Source organism: Piliocolobus tephrosceles, chromosome 1, assembly GCF_002776525.5.
Source record: "Piliocolobus tephrosceles isolate RC106 chromosome 1, ASM277652v3, whole genome shotgun sequence".
NCBI classification, from domain to species: domain Eukaryota; kingdom Metazoa; phylum Chordata; class Mammalia; order Primates; family Cercopithecidae; genus Piliocolobus; species Piliocolobus tephrosceles.
In genome coordinates, this window is record NC_045434.1 from 195,720,862 (window position 1) to 195,730,838 (window position 9,977).

General features: G+C 56.3%; 1 protein-coding gene across 1 annotated transcript; it reads right to left on the reverse strand.

Annotated features, from left to right (window-relative positions):
- Nucleotides 1-5,508: 5,508 nt before the first annotated feature.
- On the reverse strand, nt 5,509-6,195 carry TRNP1 (TMF1 regulated nuclear protein 1). Its single transcript, XM_023219328.1, has one exon. The coding sequence runs from the start codon at nt 6,193-6,195 to the stop codon at nt 5,509-5,511; it is 687 nt and encodes a 228-aa protein (XP_023075096.1).
- Nucleotides 6,196-9,977: the final 3,782 nt, after the last annotated feature.

Here is a 9,977-nt window from a genome sequence, read left to right on the forward strand (position 1 = left end):
ACTCCCTAGCTCCCCTCAAAAATACAAAAACATTTCTAGGTCTGGATCTGAAAAAAAAAAAAAGAAAAAAGAAAAAATACAAAAACAAAAAATAAGAAACTGGCTCAGAAAAGGGAAGGCATTGCTCAGGGTCCCTCAGCTGAGGAGTTCCAGGCCAGGACTAAATCTCAGGTCTGTCTTGTTCCACCGGCAGCCCTTTTTGCCCCCACCATGAAGCTTGTCATCCTCCTCCTCTGCCATCCCAGGCTCTTTGCTCACCTTGACACCAAATATTCCAGCCCAGATCTGCAGGGAGAGGAGGCAGCCCTCCAAAGCAAGCCCTTGGGAGGCTTGAGCCCTGAGCATCCTTGGCCCACCGTCAGAAGCCAGGTGTGCTGACTCAGCCTGACTCACCCCCGAAGGCCCAACCAGTCTAGGGGTGTGCCTAGACTCTGGGAGGGGCACCTTCTGCCACCCCTCCAGCATCTCATGTCCCTTCCAAGACCCAAGGACCAGGGGTCACTATACACAGCCTTGAATGTGGGAGCCCAGATATCCCCCTAAATGGACCCCTCTTTAGCCTGATAAATGAATCACCATATAGCCTAATGTTTAAGGGATGCCCCACTTACAGCTCCTATGTCTTTGGGCAAGTCACCTGCCCTCCCTCTTTCTTCACCTGTGGAAATGGGAATAACAACCCTTACTTTGCAGAGTGGTTGGGAAGACCGGAACAGATTAATGGGTGTAAAGTGCTCAGGGGCCTGGCATAGAAGAGGTGGTTATTATTCCAGAACCAAAGGTTCCCTTCCCCCATCGCCCCTGGCCAGGGTGCAGTCAAGGACCAATGGGGGAAGAAGTAGGTTGGGGATCTCCAAGCTTTCCCAAATACCTCCTCCTGCACAGCAAGCCTCTCCTTCAGCTCTGAGAAGCCTGAGCACCCAAGATGTTCTCAAAGAACCCGCGGACAGGCTTAGGGAAGGGGAGTGGCTACAGGCTTGGAGCACCTCGGCCATGTTCTGTGGCTCCAGCCTAATCTCTAAGAGGCAACTCTGGCTGCCACTGGCAGCGGGACCCTGAGTTCTGATCAATTAGTGTAACAAATCTGTGAATACAAAATGACTCTGGTCTTTTATCCTGATAGTGACCCCCAACAAGGGCTACCTGTCTTTCCTGGAAGTCTTTCCTAATGGGTCTTCTCCCTGGGGTTCCAGGTTCAGACCAGCCAAAGGAACTTCCTCTGCTCCCCTTTCAAAGAGGGTTCCCGCCCCTAGGCACAGCTCTGGCCTCCAGTCCCACTCCATCCAGGAAGCTATCCCCAGAACTACACTCCCGCTCTAGGGCTGCGCCGACCGTGACTACCCTGCTAGTTCTCCCAGACCCCTACAGCCCAATGTCTATGAAGCCCCGAGACTACTGGGAAAAGGGATGACTGGGGGGCGGGAACAATAAAGGTCTGAACCCCTCCAGCCTGGGCGACAGAGCCAGACCCCGTCTTAAAAAAAAAAAATAAATAAATAAAAATAAAAGACTGAACCTGCTCCAGGCCACGCCTCCTTCGTCTCGAGAAAGCAGCCCCACACTGCCCTCTGGTGGCACTGCCCACATGGTTATCCAGTTGAGGAGCAGGTACCTAGATTAGAACCTTGAACCCAGCCCCAAGCACCAGGCTGAAGAAAGGCTCCTGTTCCCCTCATTTCCCTTTGCTGATATACATTCACTGGTGGCCGTCAGTGTCCTCCATGCACAGGCCCCCCAAGATCCCTGTACTCAGTCCTGTCCCCAGAGCTGAGGGCCACCAAGAAAGTGTTCTGAAAGTCAGCCTTCTGTCCAGAGCTACAGCTGCCCTCCAACAAACTGCTCAGCCCCCAAGGGGTCCCCTGGGATGGTGACAGCCAGGAAAGGCTGCCTGGAAAAAGGGCTAGCAGACATAAGCCCTTAAAAGTAGAGACCCGGCCAGGTGCAGTGGCTCAAGCCTGTAATCCCAGCACTTTGGGAGGCCGAGACGGGCGGATCACGAGGTCAGGAGTTCGAGACCATCCTGGCTAACACGGTGAAACCCCGTCTCTACTAAAAAATACAAAAAGCTAGCCGGGCGAGGTGGCTGGCGCCTGTAGTCCCAGCTACTCGGGAGGCTGAGGCAGGAGAATGGCGTAAACCCGGGAGGCGGAGCTTGCAGAGAGCTGAGATCCGGCCGCTGCACTCCAGCCTGGGCGACAGAGCGAGACTCCATCTCAAAAAAAAAAAAAAAAAAAGTAGAGACCCTCTGATTTGGCTCTGCTTTCTGAGTCCCTATCAATATTTGCTGATTAAGAAGAAAATGGAGCCAGATGGGTGAGCTTTCTTTTTTTTTTTTTTTTGAGACAGAGTCTTGCTCTGTTGCCCAGGCTGGAGTGTGGTGGCACGATCTCGGCTCACTGCAACCTCCACCTCCTGGTTTCAAGCAATTCTCCTGTCTCAGCCTCCCAAGTAGCTGGGATTACAGGCACCCGCCACCACGCCTGGCTAATTTTTGTTATTTTTAGTAGAGATGGGGTTTCATTATGTTGGCCAGACTGGTCTTGAACTCCTGACCTCAAGTGATTGGCCCTCGTTGGCCTCCCAAAGTGCTGGGCTTACAGGCATGAGCCACTGCACCCAGCCTGAATAAAGCCAGATGGGTAAGCTTCTAGAGGGGCCCCTGGAGGGTCAGGCAAGGGTGGGAAGGTGCCTTTTGTTAGTTGGCTATGGAGTAATGGACATAGCACTAACTGGGAGCTGGGGTTCAAGTCTGCCTGTGTGTGCCCCGGCCAGGAAGCTTGATGAGGAGCAGCAGGACATCTGGAAGTGGAGGGAGGGGGCAGAGCTGCCTGTGACACCAGGACCAATCTCCATTTACTACCCCCCACCTCACACATACACACTAGCCAGTGTCATCTCTAATTCTCTACTCACCCACCCCACCCCCAAATCGGGACAAGCTGATTACAAATAAATCCTGGAGAAAGTCAAAACGGTGATGGCACCAAGCACTTTACACCATTAGCTAAAAGCTGCTCTGGACCAAGTGCCCCCTCCCATGCAACCCAGAAAACAAACCGTCCTGGCTGCAGCCCAGCACCTGAGCTGAGCTCCTTCCAAGAAGTGCTGTCCTCTCTAAGCCTCTAGACCCCAAATGACCCAAGTGGCTTTGGAAGGTGTCTCTGTCTGGAAAGACCAGAGGATGGCACTGCCCCCTTCACTACTTCCCTGGGGTTCCCTAGCTTTGTCAGAGGCTCTGAGACCCCCTCCTGAACCTCCCTTCCCCAGCTAAGAAAGCCTTCAGGAAAGCCTGGCTGTTAGCCGAGAAACCAGCCAAAAAGTTTGGTATCCAGGGAGAAGGGTTGATGAGGGAGGATCTGGTAAGGGCCCCAAGCCTCGGCCTGTCAGAGCAGTGCACCTGACCCTCCCAGATTCCTGTGCGAGGAAGCATCCTCCCCACTTCACCTCATTCCCAAGCCCTGACTCAAGAAGGCACTCAGGAAAGAGGCCCAGAGAGGGGGCAGAGTTGTTCTTTTTTTTTTGAGACGGAGTCTCGCTCTGTCGCCCTGTCGCCCGGGCTGGAGTGCAGTGGCCAGATCTCAGCTCACTGCAAGCTCCGCCTCCTGGGTTTACGCCATTCTCCTGCCTCAGCCTCCCGAGTAGCTGGGACTACAGGCGCCCGCCACCTCGCCCGGCTCGGTTTTTGTATTTTTTAGTTAGAGACGGGGTTTCACCGTGTTAGCCAGGATGGTCTCGATCTCCTGACCTCGTGATCCGCCCGTCTCGGCCTCCCAAAGTGCTGGGATTACAGGCTTGAGCCACCGCGCCCAGCCGCCAGAGTTGTTCTAAGTCACAGAGCAGACAGGATCCAGAGGACAACTCTCCCTAGCCCCTGTCCAGAGTACTGTGGGAGGTGCACACACAGGCCAGGAACCTTGGTTCTTTCCTCACTGGCACGTGACCTTGAGAAATCCCCTCTTCACTCTGCAAAAGTAGGACTTTAAATTAGTTCATGGCTCTATCAGCAAAAGCAGTGCCTGTTTCCAGCTGTGAGTTAAAATAATACATTATCGGCCAGGTGCGGTGGCTCACATCTGTAATCCCAACACTTTGGGAGGACGAGGCGGGCAGATCACTGGAGGTCGGAAGTTTGAGACCAGGCTGACCAACATAGAGAAACCCGGTCTCTACTAAAAATACAAAATGAGCTGGGCATGGTGATGCATGCCTGTAATCCCAGCTACTCAGGAGGCTGAGGCAGGAGAATCGCTTGAATCCGGGAGGCGGAGGTTACGGTGAGCCAAGATCGCACCGTTGCACTCCAGCCTGGGCAACAAGGGTGAAACTGTCTCAAAACAAACAAACAACAAAAAATAAATTATCTTTCCATGATTTAGGGGGGAAGAAGAAGGACCTCTGCCCTGTATTGACATCACCATAGCCCCTCTGGGAAGGTGAAGAGATCCACTTCGCACACTGACAAGTGAGAGTGAAATTAACTCAGCTGGTGAGCAGCAATACGGTAGCCAGGTCATTCACAGTGGGGACAGAGGAATGGAAGGCCGAAGGGCATTTTGACAGGAAAAGAAGCAGATCTCACCTCAGATCTGGCTCTTTAAGGCCCCCCTTTCTGGAAGATGATGCCATACCTGCCCCCTTAGGGCCTGTTAAAGGGTACCACCTGGTTCCACCCGGGCCAAGTCATCTTAGTGACAGTTTGGGAGTTAAGCCTCTAGATTCTGCTATGTAAGGGTCCCCGGGTGAGGAGGTGCTAGACATCCTGTCCTGGTTATCTGAGTCAGGCCGTAATTTTAGCGAACCTGCATGACGGCATAAGAAAAGCTGTCTCCTAGAAGAAGGGCCTAAGTATGAAGAGAATAAATCCTAAACCTCTCTGGGATTCCGTCTTCCCACAGGTGAAACAGGCCTAGAGGGGAATTCAGCGGTACAGCCCTGTGCCAGCCCCCCACCCCACCCTGGGGCCTCATTATTCTGTCCTCCCGAGGGCACGGAGCTGGGCGACGCCAGGAAGCAGCATCCTCAAGGGCAAGACTGCTCACAGCTCCGAGAGGCCCGGGAAAGGCCACGCAAGTAGGGGTGAGGATTGGGGATGCTGCATCCGTGCCGTAGGTTCCAAACGGTAAAAGTTTGCCGCCAACCCGTTCATGGGATCGAGCCCCGTCAAGAGTCCAACTCTTATTAATGGAGACTTGGTGCTACCACCTCTCACTCCCCAGATGGTCGGGGAGAGGCGGGAACAGAACGTGGCAGCTTTACTAAGGACCCAGCAGACGCCAGAAGCTCCAGGGAAGGGAGTTTCGCGGCCCTGGACCAGCCCCCCACACGCCCTGACCCTCGAACGCACCAGCCGCTAAGACCGCACCTCAGCCTCCTCTACTGGGCCCCTGGCCCCCCACTGTCTCTTCCTGCGGATCCGTAGTCCATGCAGCCGGCGTCCGCGATCAGTCGGTCGGTCGGTCGGCACCTCGGCGAAGCTTGTCGGGGCGGCCAGGGGTCCAGGCGTGGAGGTCAGCGCTGGGGGGAGGCGGGGCCGCGGGGCGGGCTGCGGCGGAAGGGCGAGTCGGGCTCGGGGCCGTGGCCGCGCCGCAGTCGCCCGGCACCCCAGGGCACGCAGCCGCCCAGGCCCAGCGCCGAGGCCAGCAGCGCTGGGGGGCGGCCGCGACGGCCGCGGCGCGGGCCCTTCTTGAGGCGCGACCCGTGAGCCGCCAGGTAGAGCTCGGCCTGCGCCACGCCGCCGCTCAGGCGGCTTAGGCTCTCCGCGCGGTGCGCCAGGCGTAGCTCAGCCGCCAAGAAAACGCGGTGCAGCTGCAGCACGCGGCTCTCCAGCTCCGACACCAGGCGCCGGCGGCCCTCTACCTCCAGCAGCCGTCGCCGTGCTTCGGCCAGCTCCAGCGCGCGGCCCCCTGTCCCCGCCGCCGCGCCAGAGCCCCCTCCGGTACCGGCGAGCCCCGCGACCCCGCTAGCGCCCTGGCGCCAGCGCTGCAGCTCCTGGCCTTCGGCCGCGCCTGCCGAAGCCCCGGCTGCGTCCGGCAGCGGCGGGGACTGACCTGGGGTCGGGGTAGGGGTCAAGGTCGGAGTTGGGGGCGGGGGCTGAGAGAACGGCATGGGCTCCCGGGGCGGCGGCGGCGGCGACCCCGGCTCGGCCGTCCCTTCCTGGGCCCCCGGGCCGCAGGCGCTGATGCGGCAGCCCGGCATCCCCCGCCCCCCGGCGGTCTCCGGCTGTAGGTGTGCAGGGAGGATGAGCACTGGGAACCTTAGGAGCGAAACACTGCCACAGCCCTCACCCCAGCGCCGCGCTCGCCGCCTGCGCGTCTTATAGAATACGAGGCGGAGCGACGGGCGGCACAGCCAATCAGAGACGGGCACGCCCTGAATCCGCCCCCACCTCTGCGCATTCAGGGCGTTGCCCAAACCCTTCAGGTCCTGCCCTTCGTCGGATTCTGCCCCGCTAGGGCATCCAGTCCTCTTTCTCCTGTCCCCAAATTTTGGGTGCAAAGGGAGCCTCATCTTCCCTGGTTTGGCCCCTCAGAGTCATAAACTCTGGTAGCTGGTGTTTAGAAAATCATGGAATCCGGTCTCCATCCGGGGGAGGGTCTTACCTAAGGCCTCTGTGCGAAGAGAGCCTGGGCTGGAACGCAGGAGGCTTGACTCCTTGTGCAGTGCTCCTCCCACACCTCATGCTGCCCTTGGCCGAATCAGTTATGCCTGGTCTCTCTTGGGCCATAGGGCTCTCCAGGACCCCCTTCTCCCACCTCACTGGGGCAGTGGAAGGGTTAACGCTGAGGGGCGACTGCGGTCCGGGTGGGACGGGGATCTGGCTGGGCTGATTCCACTATAGGTAGGGCCCTTTATTCGCAGAACAAATACCTCAGCGCTGCTGCTGCACCTGCAAAACCTTGGTGGCATCACAGAGGAGTCCCAGACCCCACGGTGTGCAGAGTTCCTTCCCTGCCCCGGCTCGTGTTTACTCCTCCCAGCGGGTGTTCCTACACCTTTTAAAGAGGGGGAAACTGGCCGGGCGCGGTGGCTCACGCCTGTAATCCCAGCACTTTGGGAGGTCGAGGCGGGCAGGTCAGGAGTTCAAGACCAGCCTGACCAACATGGCGAAACCCCATCTCTACTAAAAATACAAAAAAATTAGCCGGTCGTGGTGGTGGGCGCCTGTAATCCCAACTACTCGGTAGGCTGAGGCAGGAGAATCGCTTGAACCTGGGAGGCGGAGGTTGCAGTGAGCCAAGATTGTGCCACTGCACTCCAGTCTGGGCGACAGAGCAAGACCCTCTCTCAAAAAAAAAAAAAGAAAAAAGAAAAAAGAAAGCCGGGGGCAGGGAACTGACTGGCCAGGTGCGGTGGCTCACTCCTGTAATCCCAGCACTTTGGGAGGCCGAGGTGGGTGGATCACCTATGGTCAGGAGTTCTACACCAGCCTGGCCAACGTGGTGAAACCCCTGTCTCTACTGAAAATACAAAAAAATTAGCCAGGTGTGGTGGCGCACCCCTGTAGTTCCAGCTACTCAGCAGGCTGAGGGAGGAGAATCGCTTGAATTCGGGAGGCAGAGGTTGCAGTGAGCAGAGATTGTACCACTGCACTCCAGCCTGAGCGACAGAGTAAGACTCAATCTCAAAAAATAAATAACGAAGGGGAAACTGAGACCCTGAAGGGCAGTAGTGCTTTCCCCAATGTCATATTGCCAATTGGTGGCTGAATCCAGATTCTTGAATCTGGACAGAAATACACCAGCTCAGTCATTCATGCCCTCTGGGGGCTCAGATACCTGGGTCTACTCCTCTTGGTGGAGGGACATTCCTTATGTGGGACTTTATCTGACGCGTCTCATCTGGCCCTGACAAATGATAGAATGGAGCCCTGCCCACTTTTCCCCCAACAGAAATAAAGCTGTCATACCAAACACTGGCCCAGACATCATGGGCCTGCCTCAGTTTCCATCTACTTGAAGGTGCCATCAGAGATGGGAGGTCTCTGTGCTGCGTGGGGGCAAGGGCCGGGGGTACAGAAACCAGCCCTGAACCCGATTGGGTAGGGCTGCAGCAGACCCTGGGCTCAGGAGGACCTGCGGAAAATGTGGCCAGTGTGACTGCTGCAGCCTGAAGAGGAGGCAGATGGCATGCTTGCATGATGTGCAGGATGATGACAGAGCCTCATTCTCCCCCCACGAACACATGTTCTCTAAGTGCTTTCAGGTGTCTTAGACTGAGTGAGACTGAGTGATGGGGACTCGTGGGCGAGACAGTTGGGCTCCAAAGAGGCAGCTCAGAAGCGGCTGGGAGAGGAAGGCGGGTGGGTGAGAGGCGCCAGGCTCAGCGAAAAGGAAGGGTGGAGGGACTGGGGACGGAGGAGGTCAGAGGCAGGGTGCCCAGTGACCAGGGGTGGTGGAGACTCAGTGAGGGGAAGGGGAGGGTTTGGGAGGATGACTCAGTCAGAGGGGAAGAAGAGCTGTTCAGTGACTGCTGGGGCTCAGTGCAGGAAAGGGGCTGAGTGTGTGTAAAGGTGCTGGCGGAGGCTCGCCATGGGAGAAGGGAGGTTCAGGGAGGGGCATGGGAACTCAGAGAGTTGGAGGGACTCAGTGAAGATGACGGAGGCTCAGGAGCTACCAGGTTGCCCCCAGCCAGGAAGCTTGCCCTGCTGAATGATGACGTCCCTTTGAACAGTCTCTTTTGTGTTATGCAACCATAGGTCTTTCTCAGGGCAGAAGCCCCTCATTGCCATGGTGGTGGGGAGATGGACAGGTGTTTTGCCTTCATGAGGCAGATCACTGCTCCCAACTCCTGAAGGACTGATTCAGGGGAAGAAGACTAGGACTTATCCCCACCCCCCACCACTGGCCAGATCCAGATAACCAGTCAGACCTGGGTTCAAAACCCACACACACTGCCCATCTGGGTGACCTTGGGCAAGTAATTTGTCTGAGTGGGAGAAGATGCACAGTATATATTTATTGGAGGAATGAATATTCTCTGTCTCGTGATATCATCCCTAAGAAAGGGAGATTGATAGCCCTCTCTTCCTGATGAGAAACCAAAGCCCAAAGAAGTGAAGAGGCTTGCCCAAGGTCACACAGCAGGTAAATGGCCAAGCAAGGATTCAGACATAGATATGACCCACTCCATGGTCACTCCTTACCTCCCTGTTCTCCGACAATGCTCCCTGCTGCTATCCTCTGGGTATTTCCCATGAGTCATAGATATGTATTTGTTTATTGTTAATTATTAATAGTCTCTCCCCTTGACTGGTTTTGCTTATCACTAGAATCCCCTGAAGTCAAGTAGAGTGGCTGGCCCCATAAGGCACTCAATAAACATTTGTCTGAATTGAAAAATGTAGGCCGGGGCCGGGCACGGTGGCTCAAGCCTGTAATCCCAGCACTTTGGGAGGCCGAGACGGGCGGATCACAAGGTCAGGAGATCGAGACCATCCTGGCTAACACGGTGAAACCCCGTCTCTACTAAAAAAATACAAAAAACTAGCCGGGCGAGGTGGCGGGCGCCTGTAGTCCCAGCTACTCAGGAGGCTGAGGCAGGAGAATGGCGTAAACCCAGGAGGTGGAGCTTGCAGTGAGCTGAGATCTGGCCACTGTACTCCAGCCTGGGCCACAGAGCAAGACTCTGCCTCAAAAAAAAAAAGAAAAGAAAAAGAAAAATGTAGGCCGGGCCAGGCGCAGTGGCTCAAGCCTGTAATCCCAGCACTTTGGGAAGCCGAGACAGGCGGATCACGAGGTCAGGAGATGGAGACCATCCTGGCTAACACGGTGAAACCGTATCTCTCCTTAAAAAATACAAAAAACTAGCCAGGCGAGGTGGCGGGTGCTTGTAGTCCCACCTACTCGGGAGGCTGAGGCAGGAGAATGGCGTAAACCTGGGAGGCGGAGCTTGCAGTGAGTGGAGATCGTGCCCCTGCACTCCAGCCTGGGCAACAGGGCGAGACTCTGTCTCAAAAAAAAAAAAAAAAAAAAAAAAAA

Excerpts from the sequence above, each read along its gene's own strand:
- TRNP1 (XM_023219328.1), bottom strand. The coding sequence starts at position 6,195 with ATGCCGGGCTGCCGCATCAGCGCCTGCGGCCCGGGGGCCCAGGAAGGG.